This window comes from Arachis hypogaea, chromosome 15 (assembly GCF_003086295.3).
Source record: "Arachis hypogaea cultivar Tifrunner chromosome 15, arahy.Tifrunner.gnm2.J5K5, whole genome shotgun sequence".
In the NCBI taxonomy this organism is placed as follows: Eukaryota; Viridiplantae; Streptophyta; class Magnoliopsida; order Fabales; family Fabaceae; genus Arachis; species Arachis hypogaea.
The window spans coordinates 28,313,102-28,338,008 of NC_092050.1; the positions used below are offsets into that span (position 1 = coordinate 28,313,102).

General features: G+C 33.3%; 1 protein-coding gene and 1 long non-coding RNA gene across 2 annotated transcripts; one reads left to right on the forward strand and one right to left on the reverse strand.

Annotated features, from left to right (window-relative positions):
• The first annotated feature begins 3,366 nt into the window (after positions 1-3,366).
• LOC140179639 (uncharacterized) lies at positions 3,367-5,475 on the forward strand. The gene is made up of 2 exons (XR_011873338.1): positions 3,367-3,756; positions 5,162-5,475. It is a non-coding gene; the product is annotated as an uncharacterized lncRNA (long non-coding RNA).
• Positions 5,476-22,391: 16,916 nt separating this feature from the next.
• On the reverse strand, positions 22,392-24,458 carry LOC114925338 (asparagine--tRNA ligase, cytoplasmic 2-like). Its single transcript, XM_029292923.1, has 4 exons — positions 24,271-24,458; positions 23,912-23,933; positions 23,361-23,798; positions 22,392-22,499 (listed from the first exon to the last, which is right to left on the reverse strand). The coding sequence occupies exons 1-4, from the start codon at positions 24,456-24,458 to the stop codon at positions 22,392-22,394; spliced, it is 756 nt and encodes a 251-aa protein (XP_029148756.1).
• Positions 24,459-24,907: the final 449 nt, after the last annotated feature.

Genomic DNA, 24,907 nt, shown 5'->3' on the forward strand with positions numbered 1-24,907 from the left:
ACAGAAAATAAAAGCATACACTTCATGGAATTTTTCTTAAGAAAATGCTACTTCATTTGAATAAAAGCATCATAAGATAATATTATGAATAACCTTTTGAGGAAAGCTAGCTAGGGCCAATAACTTTTATGATTTGTAGCCATCAAGTGACTATCAATGATATTTTTAATGGTGTGAGATTTCATCTAATGATGTGAGATTACTTACTTTTCTTTTGCTGGTTATATGCTCGTCAAAATTTAATACAGTTGCTGTCACTAGACTTTTATTAACCTTTTTTCTTTATACTGGGGTTATCCGTTATCATCAATGACTCTAGCTTAGAAACTAGAAACTCCTTCCAAAGATACACCATTGGCTTAACGTTGATTTCACAAATCTTTACTAAACCTCTCCTGCATCCTGTTCCTGCGCTGGTGCAACAACTTTCTTGCCTTCTCTGATTCCGAATGAGCTGGGACCTCTTGTAAGTTTTAATGAAGAGTTGGAAAGGCTGAAAAGCACACTGATTTCAATCAAGGCCGTACTTGAAGATGCTGAGGAGATGCAGTTCGTGCATAGCTCTATAAAAGATTGGCTTCAAAGGCTCAAAGATGCAGCTCACGTGATAGATGACGTCTTGGACGATGGAGGACTCAATAACTGTTCTGGATCACCAGGCAAGTTACAATGCTCTTCCTTACCCTCTCTTAATCCAAAGCATGTTATGTTCCGATACAAAACTGCTAAGAAAATGATTAGATGAGATAGCAAAAAAGGCATGATTTTCATTTGATGGAGATTGTTGTGGATAGTGTTAAAGGTGAGTGAAGCTGAGAGAGAGAGAGTTCAAGAACAGAGGAAATTGAGAGAAGAAATGGAATTTGGATTAACTCAATCTACAGTGAAAGAACTCAAGTTACCATTACTACGGCAACAGGTTTATATAGTGCTAGTTTAATTCTAACTAACCACTTCCAGCTGGCAATAATAGTAACAAACTTAGTAACTAATCTACTTAAGTTACATTCCGCTGTGTGTTGCTGTATGGTAAGTGTATGGGTCTGCACAAGGTTCTCCATCAAGTAACAGATAGAACAACTGGGGTCATTGATTGGCGTCAAACCACTTCAGTCATTACTCAACCTCAAGTCTTTGGAAGAGAAAAAGAAAAAAGATATATGGCATCATACACTTATTGAAAGGAGAAGGTATTCATGGGAAGTCTCTTTCGATTTAAAAGAGAGGAACGAGACTGGCTCTCTATATAGGACAGCAACCTATGGAGCTTACAAGATGAGACATTGTTTTTCCTTCTGAAGACATTTGTGATCAAGCATGGAATGAATTATATTGGAGATCATTTTAAGATATCGAGACGGATGAATTTGGCAAAGTCAAATATTTCAAGATGCATGATCTTATTCTGATCTTGCTCAATCCGTTACACAACAAGTTTAATTTGTTGCATTAGAGATGAAAAGTGGAATGCTGAAGGGCCTTACCTCTTTGAAGACACTGTTGATTCAGCGTTTCTCCAGATTAGAGGCAGACCTCAATTGTGAAAGCTTAGAATCATTGACAGACCAAGTTTTGGAAGGGTTGCATTCTCTCAGAGTATTCAAAATTTTGTACAATCGCAGATTCAGATTGTCAGGAGATATTCCTGGAAAGCTCAAACCATAAGCATAACAAGCTAGGGAGCAATGATGTAATATTACCTAACCTCAGGGAAAATCATGTTTTTTTTATTATTATTTTAGCTTTTAGGCTTTTATCATATCAAACATATAATCACATAATGACATATTTAAGAAAGTATAAAGTTTACTTCAATGGTTTTTGTCAAATATATACGATTCATATACTTAAGAAGATTTAAATATATATTTGCACGATGGCATCAGTTCTGTGTAATAACAGCAAAAAAAAGAAACAGGGTAAAAATTGAAGCAAGTCATGCAATCTTGTTTCTAACTTATAACAACAAAAAGAAAAAAAGTAATACGTAACCAATTAATATTAACCAAGAATCAACCAACAACTTATTGGATCCATATATCACATGATCTTCAATTTGGTATGCTTTTTAATCCCAAATTCACTCTATTCGAAAGATCGAATTAATGTGGTTATGAATATTTCAGTATCAGTTTTTCCATTATTTAAACTTATGTTTACTGCACGTTTAATTTTGTTTTGGTTCAGTTGCTAACTTGCTATGACTTCGGCGGTCAATGTTTTTACGTAAGTTAGCAATATTTTCATATTACATGATACAAACTTTAATATTTGGAAGGTGAATACTACCCTACTTTCTCTGAAGTAATATGTAAGTTACTCTGATGTGTCACATTTTAATTGGGTGTTTATTTTAACATGAGTTATCTTTTCCACTCTTTCGTCGTCGTTGTGCCTCCCAAGCATCACAGTCTCATTGGTGTTTCATTTTCTCTTCCCAAATCAATCTTCTAGAAAAGGTACTTTAACTATTTCTAATTGCATTTACTCTTCCCCACTCTTTCGTCGTCCTCGTCATCACGCCTCCCAAGTGTCACCGTCTCATTAGGTGTCTTATTTTTTCTTTCCAAATCATTCTTTTAGAAAAGGGCCTCCCAAACATCACCGTCTCATTGGGTGTTTCGTTTTCTCTTTCTAAATAATTCTTCTAAGGTACTCTAACTCTCTCTAATTGCGTTTACTCCTCCCCATTGTACTACTCCTTCGTCGTCGTCGTTATGACTCCCAAGCATCACCGTCTCATTGGGTGTCTTGTTTAATCTTCCCAAATCATTCTTCTAGAAAAGGTACTCCAACTCTCTCTAATTGCGTTTACTCCCCCTCACTCCTTTGTCGTCGTCATCGTTGCCTCCTAAGTATCACCATCTTATTGGGTGTTCCATTTTCTTCTTCTGTCAGGCAGTCACTGTCTTCAAAAGATATTAACTCTTATGAGATTAAAGTAACTCAGATTAAAATAAACACTCAATTAGAATATAACACATCAAAGAGGGTAACTTACATGTTATTTTAGAGAGGGTAGGATAGCATTCACCTATTTTTAATTGTATGCAAGATAGAAAAAATTGAGATTTTACGTGAAATTAAAAAAGTAAATTAAGTACGTAAAACCAGTGTTGCAGAACTGGACCGAACCGAAAAACCGGTGAACCGGTGCCATAATCGGTCTGAGTAAGCTTTCGAACCGAACAAGAAATCGAACCGAATCAAACCGAATTAAACCGGCCGAGGTTGATCAGAACCGGCGAACCGACGGGTTTCATTTAACCCGGACCGGTTCGAACTCTTTTTTTTTATCCTTCGCTTGAAACGACGTCGTTTCTTATTAAAAATCTAAAAAAAAAAAAAAAACTAAAGCTGCTGATTGCTGAAATGGAACCCTAGCCCCCATCGTGTTCACTCCATCCCCTGTTTCCCTTCCCAACCCTTTTGGCCATGAGAGACCACCATGACTCCATGAGAGCTGAGGCCTAAGAGATAGAGACTAGAGATTCTGCTTCAGTTTCAGCCACCTCGTCGCCAGCGCGGATCGGAGACCCGTTCAGCCTCAGGCAGCGCGGCACTCACCACCGCAACCACACGGCCACACTAGTGCGCCACTCACCACCGCCAAGAAGCACGTCCACGGTCCATCGAAGATTTAAGTCGCCGCCTCGTCGCCTACTGCCTGCTGCTTGTCAGTCGTCAGTCGTCACCTCCGGCCTCCCTCTTCTCTGCTCAGTGCTCGTCCCTCCATCCCTCCAGGGTCCAGCCCAGGTATGTATTTTTAATTTTTTGAAGTTATTCAGGATATTAAATTTTCAATAATTTAGTACTGATAGTTAGAATTAATTGATTATTGTAGATTGATTATGTATGTTGGTTTTTGTTTGAGATTGTTGATTGTTCACATAATCACATATGTTTGATTTCTATTTGATTTCTATATGTTGGCAGATGAGAACATGAATACTTTCACATGTTTTTCTGTTTGATCTCTCTTGTTTATTGATTTATTTTTTATTTCTGTCCAGTTTGTTGATTATCCATTGTTGTTAGATTGTTGATTGTTGATTATCTGTTATAGTGTTATATATGTTGGTTGCTGTTGTATATTATTCTTAGTAGTTAGTGGATTGTTGTTGTGCATTATTCTTGGAGATTAGTGTTATATATGTTTGCACACATAGGACACTCCTTGATCCTGTTTTCTTAAGCACTTGTTTGGCTAAGCCTTTGATTGCAGTCACGTATAGCTTGAGTAAGGTGTCAGAGTTCATAGCTCCAATTAGGACTGTTAGCAGGGACGGATCTAAGTGCAGTGGTGTGGGGGCAAGTGCCCCCACTACGATTTGGAATTTTTTTGAGTAGTATATGATAATAATATTTATTTGCCCCATTAGATTATTAAATTTGACTCCACAATAATTTTTTATTCAACTTTTGGTACTTAATCGTCAATTTAAAAATTTTATATTAGATATTCATTAGAATGATCAATTCTCATATTTAAACGAAATTAGTGTTCTTTTTTAAAAATTAACTCAAAAGAATATTATTTATCTTATTTTCAAATTAGCTTTAATTTTTACGTAGCAACTATATTAATTGAAAGAACTTTGTTAACTATGAATATCAATAAGAGTCGGCTTCTAATTGTGTTGGGAAGTGAATTTTTAAATAATTATTTAGTAATATATATGGGAAGAGAGAAATTTTGATGGTAGTATTAACAGAAAAATTACTTAATTTTTTAAAAATATAAAACTTAAAAGAATAGAATTTAAAATTATATATTATTATTTAAATTACTATTTTAGTGTTTTAGTTTGTATATTAGATATTTTAAAGGCTAATCATATTTTACAATAACAAAATATAATCATAACAATAATCATGCTATATGTACATAAAAAATAATTATCTGTATAAAATATATATTAAAATATAAAATACACATTAAAAATAAGTTAAATAATACATATATTTATACATAGATATATAGTGGTTAATAGATAATTTAATATTTAATTTTTTATATACACATATTATTTTTATTATAAAAATTATTATCATGTTATATAAATTTTGTCCCCACTACCAAAATTTTTTGGATCCGTCACTGACTGTTAGACTCACAAGAGATAGAAAACAAGATTGTGATTTGGTGTGTGGAAAACAGGTGACTTAGTAGTATGTCCAGAAGGAACAACTTGTAGGGAGCCATACCTATTAAGATTCAGCTCATTGTTTGCTGTGTTGCTGATGAAATAGTTTCTGTGGCTATGAATGCTCATGTCATCATGTTCTATGGGACCACAGTGGCAGGCTTGAAGTGTTTGGACCCCATCTTTTTCTTCATGAATCCTCGGCCATGTTACCACATTCACATTATGTTTATTTTCGTATTACTACTTATTTTTAGGATTTGAGACTTAATGTTTATTAAAATGTTATTGGAGATATATTTTTTAACTGTTAATTTTTAAGTTTTTAGCTATTTTATACGTTTTACTTATGTGGGACCGGGTTAACCGGTTCAATCAGTGACCCACTGGTTGAACCAGTGATCCAGTGACCCAGTAACCTGACCGGTTCGATCACCGGTTCGGTTCTGACAACTATGCGTAAAACATAGTTGTCAGAACCGAATTGGTAACTGAACCGGTTAGGCTATTGGGTTATTGGGTCACTGGTTTAATCGGTAGATTATTGGTTGAACCGGTTGATCTGGTCTTATGTAAATAAAAAATAAAAAATAATAAAAAATTTAAAATAAAAATTTAATATACATATTTTCACTAATATTTTAAGAATATCTAGCTATTCTAAAACAATATAGAATAGGAACAATAAGTATTTTGTTAATTTTACTCTATCATAAATATTTTTATTTTATTTTTATATTAAAATAACTATTATTTTCAAATTTTAATAATTTATTAGTTAGTTTATATCTATTATTCTATTATATATTACAAGTATTTATTAAAAAATATATTAATAGATATTATATAATTATGAAAAGAAAAAATAAGTGAGTTTATCATTATTGTTAAATAAAAATATAATTAATCTAAGAATGAGTGAGTTTATAACTAAAATTAAAATCTATTAAATAAAAGTAAAATATTTGATGATATATATATATATATATATATATATATATATATATATATATTAACAAGAAACATGACAAGCTTGGTGGTTGTGAATGACCTTTTTTCCTGCGGATATTTTCGGCCCCAAGGAATAGAAAATACATTCATGTCCCTGACATATCCAAAATGTGGATAAATTTACCTCTCCGTTGAAGTTACTCCATTGGACCCGACGAAAAACTCTGATGTGGCAAACGTGGTACTGACTTGGCGGTTACGGGATGACACGTGGTCTGTAACTTTTGAAAAGAAGACATATTAGTCCCCCACACACTAAAACGATGCCGATTCACCCCAACCCTCCAAACAAATTTTAATCCCCTTCTACATTTTCAACAATACTTCACCAAATCCAGAAGTAGAAAATTCAGCACTTCTAGTTCTGCAATTCCAGAATTCAGATTCGGTTTAATAAGATATAGAATTAGGGAATGCATCAACAACAATTCCAGAATCATCAGCAATGCATCCAAAACACACAAACAAAGAATCAACAAAATAACAAATCGCAGCAACATCAACGAAATTTCAAGAAAAATGAGAGGCATGAGTCTTTGCAAATTCAAATTCGACAAGCAATTCAGCGACATATTCACCAACAACAGAGCACAAATTCAATTTCACAGGCTCAGTTCACAATTCAACAAGTCCAGATTATGCAATTTATGAAGAACATGTAAGAACTCCTCATAATTCTAGAAAAATTGCTACGCTCTCAAATAGAATCAGCAACTTATCAGAAATTGCATATGCAAAATTCGAAGAACACTTGGATCTACATTGGGCGCATTTGGAGGAAACGGCTCTGGCCAAGGAGGAAGTTGCCGTTCAGGGCGGCGAAGCAGCTGCAGAGGAGTTGAACCTCCCACCGCCAAAGCCACCGTACTCGTTTACAAAGGTGGCCGTTGGCCGGGCGACAGCAAGCATCGCTGGCAAAGCTGCAGTTCTACATCGAGGCAGTGGCACCGAGGTTGGCGCCGTCTCAAAGGAGGTAGGAGAGGACACTGCGCATGATGGAGGCGGCTAGATCCAGAGCGGCGAGGACGGCTTCGCGAGTGGTTCCACGGGTGTGCTTCGTGGCGGCATTGTCGCGACGCGAGGAGCACCGAACGGTCATGTGGAGGTAGCGCTGAGTTCCGACGGCGATCCTTGCAGAGGTTAGTTCTGTCATGCTTCTTTGATTGTGGCCAAGCCATCACTACTGACGGCAGCAGTCTTCCCCTGGGAGCGTGACAATGAGACTAGAACAGAGCAGTGGGACACGGTGGTTGTGGAGGGTGCGCATGGGGGCAATCAACGGTGCCTTTGATGGTGGAAATCGCGGCGACCGGCGTGCCCCATGGTCGGTGGGAGTCGTGGGAGACACAAGAAAGAAGGGGGTTTATGGGTAATGCAGAAGGGGATTAAAGTGGATCTGGAGGGTCCTTGGTGAAACGGCATCGTTTTGGTGTCGGAGGACTAATATGTCCTCTTTTCAAAAGCTACATGCCATGTGGGCTCCCGTAACGGCCAGGTCAGCGCCACGGGAACCACGTCAGACTTTTTCGTCGGGTCCAACAGAATCACTTTAATGGAGGGATAAATTTGTCCACGTTTTGGAGGGGTGAGGGACATGAATGTATTTTCCAATCTTTGGAGACGAAAATGTCTGCAGAAAAAAAGGTCAGGGACTTATTTGTCATTTTCTCAAAATTTTAAATTTCGGGCGGTTCGGTTGGACCAGTTTTCACCGGTTCGTCCTGGTTCTTTGTCTTATACGGTCCAAATATCAGACCAGACCAATATAGGATCCGGTTTACTAGTTTTCTGGTCGATCGACTGGTCCGGTTCAGTTTTAATAACTATGACGTAAAACATAAAATCGTAATAAGACTTAAATGGTAAAATCGTAAGACCTACTACAAATTTCGTAAAATCAATTATTTCATTTAAAATCGTAATATCGAAAGATTTTAAGAATTAAATTAAGATTTTACCTACTATGGTTATATGGATCTAGATATAACTCTTTGAGAGGACAAATTTACTTCCGGATCTGCTATACATCCAAACTTTATTGTCATCCAAGTTCAACCAAGCAGGCCCAACACCAACAAAAATCACTCTCATTAAAAGAGCGTGTACACGCACTCAAAATTCCCAACGTTACTCTTCGCGCTCTAATATGAAAATTGTTCTTCTTCGTACATGCAGATTCTTCTTCCCTCCTCTTCCTCTTCCTCCTCCTCCTCCCTCCTCTTTCGTTATCATCATCACTAACAATATTTTGCTAACATCTTTATTAGTTCTTATTTTCTCTGGTACCATCATTAAATAATTTTGGTTCATTTCTTAGTTTATTTCGGTTCATTTGTGTGTTAATTGAGGTTCACTTGATGCTGCTGATAAGTATTGACCAAATTTTTTATTCCTTAAGTAATTTCGGTTCATTTCTTAGTTTAATTGAAGTTCATTGGGTCCAAAAATAAATTCAATGTGTTTTGTTGATAATTGAGTCTTTTTTTTATTAAAAAAGAATAAAATTATTTATTATCACTTTATTCAATTATATTAGATTTCATTCCACTCCGTTCAATTTGTCTTGAAAGCCATTTCAATCATTAGGACAAATTATTCATCGACAACACATATGGACTGCAAATGAACCGAAAATATTATTAAAGCGAAATCATTGTATAATATCAAATGAACCAAATATTTGTCCATTATATAAATTTGAATTCAGAAATACCTGCGTCTAGAATGAAGCGAAAATATTATCAAAGCAAAACCACTGTATAATAATAAATGAATCGAACATTGTGCATAATATAAATTCAAATTTAGAACACCTGCATCTAGAATGAACCGAAAAATGCCATCAAAATGAAACCAATGTACAATACCAAATGAATAGAAAATTCTGTTCATAAACAACTGGATTTAGCAATTGCATTCCATTCAATTCAATTCAAAATTAAATAATCCAAATCTCGTCCGCTTGATTCGATTCAAAAGAATAATCCAAATCACTCTCATTCAATTGATTTGAAGTTGAATCATTCATTACTTTGATACACTATTAAAATTTGAAAATGAAGAAGAAATATGAAATCTGAAAACGAAGAAGATAAATGCAATGCAGATCGAAGAAAAAAACAAAGAAGAATAGGAAGAAGATAAATGGCATGCATATCGAAAAAAAATGAAGAAGTACGAAGTTTTACGTTGTAAAATCAGAGCAGAGAAGAATACGAGAGCTTTACGTTGAGGAAGAGAAGCTCTACGTTGAGATAGAAGAACAAAGAGAAAGTTTACGTTGAGAAATAGAAGCTCTACGTTGAGAAAGAAGCTTTACGATAATAGAAAGGGGGCGCGTGATCCAAAAAAAACTTGGTTGACTTGGTTAAGGAAATTACATAAATGTGGAGCATTATTGATTTACTTCTAACGCAAAAAAAATTCTAATAAAATTAAAATAGAAGAATGGTAGAGGTTCAATTTTGAATGAGTATTATGATTATGAAATAATCTTTTCCTAATATATTTTGGGTTTAATTACCAAAGATAAAGATATCAAAAAGTTCTCAAAAGATATTGAATAATTTTTTATCAATAATGAACAAATTGAGGCAAATAACTTTTTGAACAAATTAATCAAATTGAGTTGGTTTAGTGGTTAACTCACTAATAATCTGTTAAAGCGTAGAGCTTAAATCCGTAACAAATTAATCTTTATCCTATTGGATTAAGAGATATCGTAGAATACAAAAAAAAAAAAATTTTTGAACAAATTTGTCTCTATAAAATATAAGAATAAAAAAAACATAAAAAAATACATTATATAAATATCTCAATTTGCGTTCAGGTTTGATAGCCTAAATAACTCACAGTACAATACACTTTTAATATATTAAGGAGATTACTGTGATAATATAAAATAAGTATGAATAAATAAAAAAATTGTTAATCTTACTACTTTTAAAAGTTTATAAGTCTAAAAAAATAATTTTAAAAGATACAAACAATAAATAAGTCTCAAATTGATTTAAAAGTATGATAAAAATAATAAAAAATATCATATTTTTATAAGTGATAAATAATTTTAGTTTTGTATTTAGCAAATGATTTGTTCACTTGGTTTAAATTTCTGTGTATATATTTGGATAATTATTTAAAATATATAAAATTCAGAACAAAAGTTAATCTCTAATTTTTTTTAAAAAAAATTAAGCGTTTTAGTCATTCATGAAATAAAATATTAAAAAATATTTACTTGGTATAAAATCACCAAATTTTAACAATGAAAACATTTCTTTTTTATTATGTAAAAAAATCGTATCAAAATTCGATTTCTTTTTTTTTTTTTGAAAAATATATATTTTATATAGGATTATTTTTGTGATTTTATTATATTCTTAGATATTTCAAAATTTATTTGTCAATCATATCTTTTAGAATTATTTTTGTCAATAATATAAATTTTTAAGTATCATTTTAATCGTTTATCTCTATTAAAATGAAATGACAATGGTATAAAACTCTATATATCAAACTTTTAAAATAGATAAATAGTATAGCACTATAATATCTCTATCTATATCTATATTTATATATACTAACAATAGAGAAGTAAACCATGCTTACTGTTATTTTGAATTAATTTATTTAAATAATTGCATCATTAAAGTATACAATTAATATTTTTTGGTTAATTATGCTAACTAATGGATATACATATCATTTTTTGTAACCTTTCTAACAATCAATAAAATAGATTTATTATTTATATTCTTTGGACAATTACATAGTGTCTAATAGATATAATGATTTTCCTTTTGTTATTATTCTAACAATATTTAATTTATAATTAATTATTAATTATAAATACTATTCTTAGCTATAGCTACACCATTATATACTTATTCTTTTAGTTTAATACATTTTGTAAATTCAGTATATAATACTACTTAGTTATTCATTTATTTATAAAAGAAAGTTAATGAGGAAGACTTATGATTGGAGTCAAAGCTTTAGGCTTAACGTGTGTGTATATATATATATATAACATTAATTACTTAAATTTCTTTTTATATTTAAAAAATATTGCTCTGATTTACCTTAGACAATTTTTTTGTAATTATATTTAAAATATTATAGAATTACTTATTTAGACACACAAAAAAACACTTATTTATTTAGAATTTATAGTGTATACTTTTTGAGATAGAGTTAAAAAAATTTGAGGGGTTTAATTAAGATACAGATTTAGTTACTAAAATTTGTATTAAAAATTTATAAATTAATATCAATTTTAATATTTTGTATATAATATTCATATTATGTTATTATAATTTTTTTATTTTATCAAACAATTAAGGTGTACACAAACAAATTAAGGTTTAATTCTTAATATTGATATGAATATATCAAAAATACTTTAAAAATAATTAATATTTTATCAAATAAAGCATAATTTTTGCATATGTATGTTATTAGCTATAAAGAAATAATTGTGCCAAGAATTATTTTTTTTTTTTGAAGTAAAGAATTCAACACAACTAAGTGGAGCAACAAAAGACAAAGAAAAAAAAAAAAACAAAAATCAATCCACAGTAATCTCTTGCATTGCCATCAACAATCATTAGGATAAACTCTATTCCACTCTTTGTAGCTCATAAGCAACCTCTTTATAACTTCCACAACTCCTGTTTCTTGGCTCCTAAAGAGTCAATTATTCCGTTCCATTCATATGTGCCAAACGATAGCAAAAAACCCAATTAGCCACTTATTACGCTCCTCCTTCTTTACAGGCACTCCTGTCCAGCTTTTATAGTTCTACTTAATTGTCCCTGGAATAGCCCACAATCTACCATAGTCAAACAACCAAGCACACCACACCTGTCAAGTAAATTGACACCAAAGAAACAAGTGGTGAACGTCCTCAACATCCTCTTTACATAAAACACAGACACTATCATGCTGATCAATCACGTCTAACATACGTAATCTCTCCTTAGTATTGATTCTACCAACCAATACAAACCAGGCAAATAACTCAATCTGTGGAGGTACTAAACATCTCCAAATGGAACTAGTGAAGCTATAGCTAGTAATGTTCTCTGGAAGTATTTTCACCTGCAAACCCTACACAAAAGAGTTAGTAGAATAAACGCCTGATTTATCAAATTTTCACACCAGTCTGTTCTCTCTCTCAATTATTAACTTGACTGATTGTAGAACTTCATGAAGTTGGTTAATTAGTTCCAACTCTCATTGGAATAGTTCCTTTCTCCACTGAAAGTTCCATATCCATTCTAGCCCATCCCATAATCTACAATCCCCTATAACAAATCCGTTCTGATTTGAAATCGAGAAAAGCCTTGAAAAAGCCTCCTTCAACACATCAAATGGTAACCAATTGTCCTCCCAAAACCGGATTCGTCTACCATTACCTACCTCCAAGTATAAACCCCTGATCATCTTCTCCCTCACCTCCTGCTCTTTTATCTGTAACTGACAAATATCCTTCCATGGTCCCCCTCTAGCAGGTACAGACTGATGACACAATAATACATCAGGATTTAGATTATTATAAGAACATACAATCTTGTTTCATAATGGAGAATCTTTCTTAGAGAACCGCCACTATCATTTGAATAATAGTGCTGTATTTCGAAGTACTGCATCCCCCACACCCAAACCTCCTAACTTTTTTGGAACTTGAACTATTTCCCATTTCACTAATGGTATCCCATGCTTGCCATCTTCATTACTCCAAAGAAATCTCCTCTACAGTGAGTTTAACTTCTCTGCTACTACTTTTGGCATTTTGTATAAGCTAAGGTAGTACACTGGCAGACTATTAAGTACTTATTTAATAAGGACCAGCTTACCAGCTTTATTTAAGGTTTTTGTTTTTCACAAACTGAGTTTCTCTTTCACTTTATCTATAATCGGCTTCCATGTCTTGACAAGTCTCGGATTCGCTCCCAGTGGAACACCAAGATATTTAACTGGCAATGATGCTTCCTTACACCCCAACAAAGTGCACATTCTTCTCGTCCACTTTCTCTCACAATTAACTGGAATCAAGCTGGATTTATCAAAATTAATACTCAACCCAGACATCACCTCGAAATACTGCAAAGGCCTCTTGTAATTCCTGATTGTACCTTCATCTTGTGGATAGAACAAGACGGTGTCATCCGCAAACTGTAAGTGAGACAATTCAATGTTGTCTCGTCCAACCAACAACGGAGAAATCCTACTATTCCTCACAGCCTCAGTTACCGTCCTATGGAGCACATCAACAACTAGAACAATGAGAAAAGGGGAGAGAGGATCTCCTTGCCTTAAACCTCGTTCCATCTTAAATGATTTAGATGGCGAACTATTTATTAGAATCGACATAGACGCCGAGCATATACACTCCTTGACCCAACTTCTCTATATAATACCAAAACCCGTCTTCTGAAGGACGATATCTACAAAACTCCACTTGACTCTGTCATATGCTTTTTGAAATCCAATTTAATTATCGCTACCATCTTCCTCCTCGTCTTCAGCCACTGCACAGTCTCACAAACAATCAAAGCTCCATCATGTATCTTCCTCCCCTTCACAAAAGCAGTCTGTATCTCACCTACTAAACCTGGCATTACACTTCTCATTCTACATACCAATACCTTAGATATGACCTTATATACACACCCTACCATGCTGATTGGAGGAAAGTCTTTTATTTTCTTAGCCCCAACGAACTTTGGAGCCAATGCAACCCAGGTAACATTAGAGTCTCTTGGTAGCTTCACAGTTTGAAAAAAGTCCACCACTGCTGCAGTAAATTCCGATCTAATCTCTCCCCAACACTTCTTGATGAAGTTCATGTTATAACCATCATTGCATGGTGCTTTAGACGATCCACAATCCCATACTGCTTCTTTTATTTCTTCAACTGACGGCATTATCTCCAGAGCAGCCGCCTCATCTTCATGTATCTGATTAACCAATCCATCTCGAAAACCAACCAAAGCTGAAACTTCCTGATGATACAACTTTTTTATAAAAGTCCCTTATTGCAATCTTTATTCTGGTTTGATTCCTCACCAACCGTCCATTTATGACTAGAGCTTCAATACGATTGTTTCTCCTCCTTGCAGAGGCTACATGATGAAAGTACCTAGTATTCTTATCCATATGCTTGGCATGCCAGGACCAAGATATCTGCTTCCAATGAACTTCCTTCCTAACATACCATTTCTTACAGTAACTAACCAGAGTTTTTCTTCTTGCTTCCATTGTACTGTCATACACCCTATTACTAACCATATCATCTAATTTTTTTATCCCTTCCTCAAATTGTTTTATCCGCAAATCAACATTGCCAAAGTGTTGCTTATGCCATCTACTGAACAGTACAGTCAAAGCCTTCAACTTATCTGTAAAATCAGCATCTCCTAGACCCCTCCATTCCTCCTTCACCAATCGAAGGAAGCCCTCCTGTGTGAACCATGAATCTAAGCTACTGAATGGCCTTGGCCCCCCACCCATCCTGCTATCCTCCACCACCATTGGACAATGATTAGATAGACCCCTTGGACCTCCTCTAATTCGCATTTCAGGAAATTCATAAATCCACTCCAGATTCACCAGTACTTTATCAATACGGCTACATGACTGACCTCGGAACCATGTGTACTTACGATCATGCAATTCTAGATCTACTAGCTCCATCTCCTGGACCCATTTTTTAAACTCTTCTGGTGATGTTGTTAACATACTAGCTCTTTTTCTTTCTTCCACCTGTACAATCTCATTAAAGTCTCCCATATAGCAAAATGGTACTTGACAGAGTCCTGACAGAAAACTCAACTCTTCCTACACAAGTAACTTCTCCTCTCTTTTGTGTGCACTATACACCAAGCAGAATGCACAGTTAAAACTGTTTTTCAGTAACACGCCTTCAATGTATAACCATCTATCGCCTTTAAGGATATTATTCATCCTAATCATTTTTTCATCCCACATGATTAACAATCTCCCAAAATCCCTTTCCAATCCGACAAATTCCCATCCTACGGCATTATTTCCCCAGATTTGCATGACGTCAAATTTTGTAATAACCTCCTTCTTTGTCTCTAACAATTCTAATATATTAATATTATATTTTTTCTTGAAATTTTTCACCATACTAATAATCTAGGAACTGAAAATAATTTATAATAATTATTTTTGCATACCTTATTTTGATTCTTCGGACAACTTCTCCTTGCTTTCTCTTTTTGTTTTGCTTGTCTTTTCTTCTCTGCAATTGCCTCATTTTGAGCTTGTAGAATTGTCATAATATTTTCGTCCTCATTATACTGTACTGCTCCTGATTCCACCGCCAATTTTCACGCAGCTCTATTTTTTGTCATGTCATCTTCCCAATTATTTCTTTGTTTTTCTTGACCAGAATCATTGTCTTCAACCTTCTGTGAACCTCTAGAATCCTCCAAATCTCTCACACTCCCTTCCATCCCTATCGTTGTTTCCTCCAATCGAGTGTTTTCCTCCCCTGAGTCCGACGCCTCCCCGTCATCACTCCTCAGCCTGTTTCATCGTTCATCCTGGTGCACCTATTGAGAGTAGTTACTCCTCCAATTTTATTCAGCATCCCTCTTCCTTCTACTATGTTACCATGTGAATCCTTCTCTGTTGCTCCTCTTTCTCTCTACACTGCCTCTCCATGAACCAAACCATCAGTGGCATCCACTACCGTGATCGAATCATGAGATTCTTGCGAAGCACCTCTATCCACGCCCTTTTCTCCTAGGTTACCACCTTCGCACCCACCATCCATTAGCATTAGAACCATGTCTCCCTCACCTGCTCGTGCATTATCACGCAGTTCAGTACATTCGGGAACGTGTATAGCTAAACCGTCCTTATTGAAAGCAACTCCCTCCATTGCACAACGACTCACGGTCTCCATCAACGCTACCTTTGGAAACCAGACCACTACATAATCTGCCTCGGCATCCCTTGATTCGGCTCCTGCAGGTCTGGAGGTGCCGATACCAGCAACACGCTTCATTGGAGCATCCTTGTCACCAGCTGCTGGGTCGGGTCCGCAAACTGGGTCGAGCGAACTGCTGCACCCTCATGTCCCCCAACTCCTCATCAACAGGGCCACGTTGGTTTAAGAGCCCAACAAGCTTCAAAATCTTTATTACTTTTATCCACCCCTTTATTTATAGTGTGGCCCACTAGAGTTTCCTCCCATTCCTTATAATTCTCCACTTTAGCTGGGCTTCGGTTGGTTTGGCCCTTTAAAACATTCTCCCCTTCCTTTTCATTTAACACTCTATTGGGCCTCACACTATGAATAAATACTAGATTTGGATTACCTTCAAACACATCATCCACCTCATGCCTTGCCTCGCCATAATACCATGTTACTGTTTCCTCCGAATTTGATTAATCACTAAATGAGCGAGATCCTCTAAATTCCGCTATGTTAGTAACACCCTTCATTATTGGTCCATCCGTTACCTGATTTGAAATTCCCTTATTCCATTCATTCAATTCGTCTAGCTGAATTATCGTCCTACCCTTGTCACATTCGACCTCCCGTACCAGTTGTACCACCGTCTCTGCAGCCGCATTGCACCCCAGCATCCATGGGCTCTTGGTCACCGCATTAGCATCATTATTACCAGTATCCAGGACCAAAGCGCCACTGGTACCTTCTCTAACTTCCATGTTAGCCAAGCATTCTGATCCATATCTTTCTCCACCAATTTTCTTAATGAAAATGTCGAACCCACTAGTACCTATGGTTATGTGGATCCATTCATTAATAACATAAAAAATGCACGTATCAATTTGTATTTGTCCCCCACTAAAAGACTTGCACGACTCTGTGTCTATATCGCACTTTACCATTTTCCCCCACTGTTCTCCAATCAGTCTAAAAGTGTCGACCGACCAAACGTGCAATGGAACGCCAAAGCACTCCAACCATACCCTGCGTGTTTCACTTCTCTCATTCTCATCTCATCTCCATACATTATGGAACATATTCAAAGAGTTATATTTACTATTTGTGTAGCACCTTTTAGCACCTCATCATTGCACTAAAAGTACGAGCGCTACTTACCTCAATTCCTTTAATTGTATACTATGTTAATTTAATATTGAGCCTTTGCGAATACGAATCAAAACTTTAATTAAGAAAACAAAAAGTTTTCACTTTAATTAATTAATCACAAAGATATATATTCACATAGCATTATTTACATATACTTATTTCAAGATACTCAAATACAAGTTCTATCCCCTCTAAAAACTAAAAACAATAAACGACGAGGGAAAAAATAAAATCTAAGAACTTAACTCGTAAACTCAATCTTCTATGCTCCTGTAGTTCCGCACTATGCCTTCGCACCTATAGCTGAAAGGGGTAGAGATAGGGGTAAGAACTGGGGAGTTCTTAGTAGAGTCGGGTTAGAAGTTAAGTTTGTTTCATTATGTTCTCAAACAATAACAACAGTCAACAAAGTATAATCCAACTCAGCAATTACAAAACATAGAATCCAATCACAAGCATACACAATCATAGAAAATACAATTACAAAGAAATATGCGCAAATAAGTATGATGCATGTCTATCCCTAGTGCAGGTAATGAGCTCATCTGTCGGTTTCGACCCGCTCCCGACGCAACTCAGCAACCTTTGTCTGAGTTTGGTTTTCAGTGTCATAACCTCTGTAAGCAACTTCTGTATTACAGGTGCGACTCTCTTGAGCCGATGTATGTAAACATAACCTCTGTAAGCAACCTTTGTCTTACAGGTGAGGCTCTTTCTAGCCAATGTATGTAGTGATAACCTCTGTAAGCAACCTCTGTCTTACAGGTGCGACCATCCCCTGGATTGGCCGATGTATCTCTGGAAAGCAAATTTTGGTGGACTCACCACCATATCTTTGCTCGTTTTCAGCATGTAAACAATCATCTCTGCTTCTCTTCTTTTCTTTTCGTTATTTTGTTTCTTTTCTTTTCTATTCTCTGCTCTCCTGTGGTAGAGGTTCTTTAGATTCTTTTAATCTTTTGACTCTCTCTGCTCTCCTATGACAGAAATTCTTTAAATTCTTTTCTTTTCTTTTCTCATCACTCTTTTAACTCCTTACTTTTAACATAAAAAACTATCTTCACACTCTTCCCTCATCTTTTTCTAAATGTTTTATGAAGAGGGGGATCATGAGATCCTTAACTTAGATTTGTCTTTCTAAAGCTTTTAGAAAAACTTGTTTGTTTACCACTCTTTGTTTTATTTTTTATAATACATACAATAATATTCTTATAAAATAATATCTTGATAAATAATAATTTGTAATAATAATTTACTCTAATGTAAATGAGTAATTTTAACCACATATTTAAAATAATATTTATAATACTCTTAAAATTTATTTTATAAATTCTTATTTTCAAACTTTTATTAATTACTTTCTAAACCACAAATTCTTTAATATTTTATTTTTGACTTCAATATTTTATAAAATTTTATTTAAACCTTCACTTTGTTTCATATTTATATAAATAACCCTGAACTTTTATAAAATACCCATTTTACCTCTGAACTTTATTTATTACCCAAAATACCCAAAAAACTTATATAATTATAATATTAAACTCAATCTTTTCATAAAATACAAGTATATTTCCTCAAAAATAATTCTTCTTGGCTTATTCTTCTCTTCACCAAGAACCGAAACCCTCCTTATTTTCTTTTTAAAATATACATTTAAATCTTAATCCGTTTTTGAGTTTTACGATTATCGATTTTTCACAACTTTTAATTTAATTCCTCTGCCATTAAACCTCACTCATTTTATTCAAAAATTAATACAATGTCAGCCCCAAATCAGTCTCGTTATCATAGTTTGGGCAACACAAACATGACCAAATCACAAGCTTAATCACATATAACCATATATCAACGAAATTTAATATAAAGTCGATCAAACTTCATCAATAATCAATTACAATAACCATTCACTTATCCAAAACAAATTTAATTAGTGAGAATTTACCGAAATTTATCTTCATGTAAAATTAAAATACTTGAAATTCCGGAGAAGTTTTTTGACTGAGCTGCTGAAGAAAAAAATGTCAGAAATCGTCTGTGCTTCCTAAAACTCCAATTGGACAAACTTAAGGGAAAGAAGAGTTACATCACCGTCAATTTTCATCGAACAAAAGTGACACCAACATATAAAAGAGAAGAAATCACCTGGAACCTCGAGGGTTTTCACGGTTTCTTTCTTCTCTCTCGATCACTCGTTTCCTTTATTGTTCGGTGGTGAAGAAAGAAATAAATAAAGCATAGTGATGATTAAGGAAAATAAAGAAACATGTGTCATATTATTATATATACATATATGTATACAAGCCACCTTTCTTTCTTTTTCTCCCTTTACGTTTTGTTAAATGCAACCAAGTAGTAGTAGTACTACTATCAGTGGCAGAACCAAAAATTTCATAAGAGGGGTCAATTAAATATAAAATATAACAAAAAATTAACAAAATATAATTTATAGCATATATATAAAAAAAGTAATTATATTATATAAAAGTCAATGTTCGACTACATACTTTAAGATTTTGATATTTTTTAATCTTGCTCAAGTTGTATCACAGGTTGTTCAATAATATTTTGAACATTACTCAAAGAATCTGAAGCTGAATTTTGTTCATCATATATTCTCTCTTTTCTCTTGAAAAATGAGTGAATTATTTTTATTTTTGACATTTTTAACTTAACTTGAACTATCTAACAAAAAAAAAAAAATAATTACATATATATTATTTTCTTTAAAAAAAATATTAAATCTATTGAGCAATAACAAATAATTTTAGAAACACAAATATATAATAATAAAAAATAAAGTTATTGATTTACCTGATTATTTTTTTGTTCCAAGTCTCACCCAAAAATAATTCTATTGAGTTTTGCCTCACTTCAATCTTTGAACACTGTCCATTATAAAAAAAAATAAATTAATTATTTTAAATAAATAATATAAATAATACTTGACATTGTTATTAACTTAAAAAAATTGAAATATATCTCTTTGAATTTTTGTTGTGCATTCAATGGTTAATATTTTGCTGTTCACTTCTCTTCAATGGTTTTTCTTCATATGTCTTGTTTTGGTATGGAAAGAAAATTAGAATGAGAAGAGTAGAAGACCAAAAGTTTGGAAACCACTAAAAGAGAGAGAAAAGTGGCGCTGATGCCTCTGATGGTTTGAAACAAATATTTAAAAAATGTACTAGTGTTACTTTAATTAATAGTATGGGTTTGGGCTAGTATAATAGAATCATTTTTTATTAATTATTAGAATGGGCTATTTGTTAACAAGAGCAATAATTCAAATATCTAATACATAGTGCAGTTTTTAATTATTTTAATTTATAAAATTTTGTAACTTATATTTTTTTTAATATTATATATAAAAATAAATTTAATATTATTAATTATTACTATTTACTATTTTTTTTAATTTTGGGGGGACCATGGCCACCTTAGGTCCCCCCGTAGATCCGCCACTGACTACTACTACTAATAATAATAATAATAATTGACAACTAGTAATTTATAAGTAATTTTTTTAAATTATTTTAGGGTTAAATATATATGAATTACTAATATAAATGACATTAGTAATTTAAGGATGAAAGATATACGATGAAACATTAACAAAATTAAGCTCATCAAAAAATACCGATATTTACTCATACCAGCGAATATCGAATTCGATAATAATATTATTAACTAAACACTATTTTTAAATTAAAAATATCAATTACTCAAATTAAAATATGCATATAATTTTTATTTTTTATAAATTACTAGAATTATAATTTTAATTATATAAAATAGTTCATCATATATATATATATATAAGAATATAAATTTAATTAAATTCAAATAGTTATAAAATTAATTTAATTACTTATAATAAAATAATTTTTAAATATAAAAAACTCTAATTTATAAAAATAAATTTTAACTTATTTATATTTATATTTTTAAAATTGTGATTCATTACAATTTGCAACCACATCCTCTATCTCCAGCAATCTATCAAAAGTCAATAAAATTTTGTACGCTCCCACTCACTTCTTACTTTTTCTGTCAATTTGGTGAAGTCAATGGCAGTTGTCGGTTTATTGTTAAAATCACTCCTTTTGTTGATACAAAAATAAATTTAAGTATAATGCACTATCACTTAAGTAAATTTTTTGCTTTAAGAATATAAGTATTTTATTTTATATTTATTAAATAAAAAAGATCATATACTTTTATTTGCAATTTTTAAAGATCGTGTACTTTGAAGAGTTTTTTAAAATTTGTTTGTATTTATTAAAATTAGAATGTCATAATATAATCTAATACACTAATAAATATTTAAATTTAGTCTTATATTTATATAGTATGATCTTTTTAAATTTTTAAATTTATTTTATCAAATACAATTATTATTATTTATATTTGGATAACTTTTAAAAAATTATCTTTTAAAAATTAATTTTAATAAATTACTTACAGAAAATAAAAATTTTATCAAACAAACTCTTAAAAACTATATACGATTATTAGATTAAATAACACTAATTTTTATTCCTATTTGTTATTATACTATGTTAGATCTATATGACAACCGTCTTTTCGAGGAATAACATAATTTCAAGTTTGATAGAATAAAATAAACGTTTCAACTGGGAGAACTTATTTTTACACAAATCACATAAAACTTTTTATAAATTAATTTGTCCAGTTTCATTTATCTAGCCTTCAGTTCACCGGTGTAGGTTAAGAAAAATATGTTGGAAACTATTTAATTTTTTAATTTATTTGTGGACAATATATATATATTAATTATAAGAATAAAAGATAAATAGGTCTTGACTTTTTTTTTTGCGGACATTTTCGTCCCCAAGGATTGGAAAATACATTCATGTCCCTAACCCTTCCAAAACGCAGACAAATTTACCCCTCCATTGAAGTGACTCCGTTGGACTCAACGGAAACGCTGACGTGGCTCCCGTGGCGCTGACCTGGCCGTTACGGGAGCACACGTGGCATGTAACTTTTTAAAACAGGACATATTAATCCTCTCACACCAAAACGTGTAGCTTTTCAAAACAGGACATATTAGTCCTCCCACCCCAAAACGACGTCGTTTCACCCGAACCCCCAATCTTTCACATTTATGACCCCTAATCCTTCCAGTGAAGTGGGTCACTGTCCTCATCAAGTGTTCTTAAGTGTTCTGTAGTGAGTGCAACACTTGATTTGAAATTTGTTTCGAATTTCTTATCTTCAACCTGGGAGCACAATTAAAACAGTAAGAAAGAAAATCTCTTGTTTTCATCTCAGCATTTAGAAGTAACAACTACCTTTCTTAGAATATCTATGACTTCATTGTAAGAAATCATTTCAGGAAAATCTGACGCAGTCTGCTGAAGATGAGTGAAGCAGGCATTTCAATTCTTTTGGCAATAAACTTCATATCTTCATGGCATGTTTCTAAAACATACATAATGAGGTGATTGAAATAGTCACTAGCACAATTCATGGCATCCTCCAAGCACCACAAAATACAATGTGCTATTAAATGACAAAAGAAGCCTCCAAATCAGAATATAAGAAGGAATTAAAAGTTTACAACTATTAATTAAAGGGACTATGACTTGAGAACTTTGTATGTTAATTTAAATATGTAAAACTGCACTAATTTGATGCACAAGTATAATAAATTTTTGTCATATTTAATTAAATTAAGGTTTCTTAATGAGCAACTTCCATTTTTTTTACTTTCAATATCATTCTGAGAAGTTTGCTATATATATAATTTTTTGTGGCTGTTCAGAAGATAAAATTCAATTCTATAAAGAAAGAATATAGAAATTCTCTGCTTGTTCATATTTAATCATAATCCAACCATTGTTTTTGCTTGTCTCAATTTTTCCTATTATTAACTTTGGAGATACAGCATATATAAATTATTTCTACTCTAGCAAATTTCATTGGGTTGGATCAGCAACTTAGAAGGATGGCTAATAATTCTGTATATATAAGTAATACTGCATTCTATGGATTCAGATATTGAAATGTTAAATAGATAAATGGTATGCAATAAACTGAGTATATTATAAAGCAGTGATATAGAGAGAAAAAAATGTTACCTGCAGCTGCGAAAAAGCCATTTCAACCTCAACCATCCACATTTCTGAAGCATACTTGGCCGAATCTGTTTTATCTGCCTGGAATCTTGGTCTAAATGAGTAGACATTTCCAAGAGCACATGCATAACTCTCTAGATGCAAGCGACTTGAGACAGTCAAGAACAAATCTCTAGAAGCATCAACCACCTCATCCTTCGATGATAAGGATTTTAAATTTTTCTTCTCTATGGCTTCCAACTGTGATACCAATTCATTTGTTTTTCGCAAATCTTGAACTGCAGCAGCCAGAGCTTCACTATTGCTCTCAGTCCTTTTCAAAGTTTCAACTATATTGCTCTTCTCTTTAGCAGCTGCCTTCACAATATCAAGGCTAACACCATCAGTCTCATGGATAATACTAAGCTTCTGCTTGTCAGCTTTCTGTTCCAGGCCGGCCACCTGGAACAATTTGCCAAATTCTTCGCAGTCTGTGGTGGTTATAATTGGTGTTTGCACATCAAGGAATCCTTAACCATTGAAAAATGAGTGGGTTGCAAACGACAGAGCATTACGAATATGCATGACAGTTGCCACCTACATGTCATTTAGTGAAAAACAAAACAAATTTAGTCTTAACTTCTCATCATTTTTAAGAAATAAATATATGATTGTCATTCCTATAATTAGGATGCAATGAGCAACCATCAATTTTATTTTATGGTTAAGATGATAAGGTTCTATACAAATTGAGTTAATTCAACCAACTACCCATGTCACCTGTCAAGAAATCTAAGCTAACTATGGATAATTAAGATGAATAGAATGAGTAAATATCAAAGTGATTATGAATTTCACCGTTGTTGTACGCGGTCAAAACTGGAAAAAGTCCCTTAACATCTCCAGTGGAACTCTCTTCTTTGATAATGGATACTTGTCAACATCTACTATCCCAATGTGAAGAACTTTGTCAGCTTTGAGCTCAATAACATGCTTTTCTTCTGTTGCTGGTCTTTCTATTTGACCTTCGACTAGTATACAGGTTCCAGTAGGTGGTTGGGGTTGGAGGCGGCTGAGGACAGTGACCCACTTCACCGTTTCTGTGGAAGGATTAGGGCTCATAAATGTGAAAGATTGGGGGTTTGGGTGAAACGACGTCGTTTTGGGGTGGGAGGACTAATATGTACTGTTTTAAAAAGTTACATGCCACGTGTACTCCTGTAACGGCCAGGTCAGCGCCACGGGAGCCACGTCAGCATTTTCCGTTGAGTCCAACGGAGTCACTTCAACGGAGGGATAAATTTGTCCGCGTTTTGGAAGGGTCAGGGATATGAATGTATTTTCCAATCCTTAGGGACGAAAATGTCCGCAGAAAAAAATGTCAGGGACCTATTTGTCCTTATTAAATTAAATAAGTTATAATTATTTTTATTTAAAATTAAATAAAAATAAAATCAGATATTATTTTTATTTGAGTTTTTGATACTATTTTTATTTGGACGTTAAGGTTTAATAGATGCCATACTTAGCTATAGTGACATCAGGATTTCAGTCTCCAACATACTAAAACC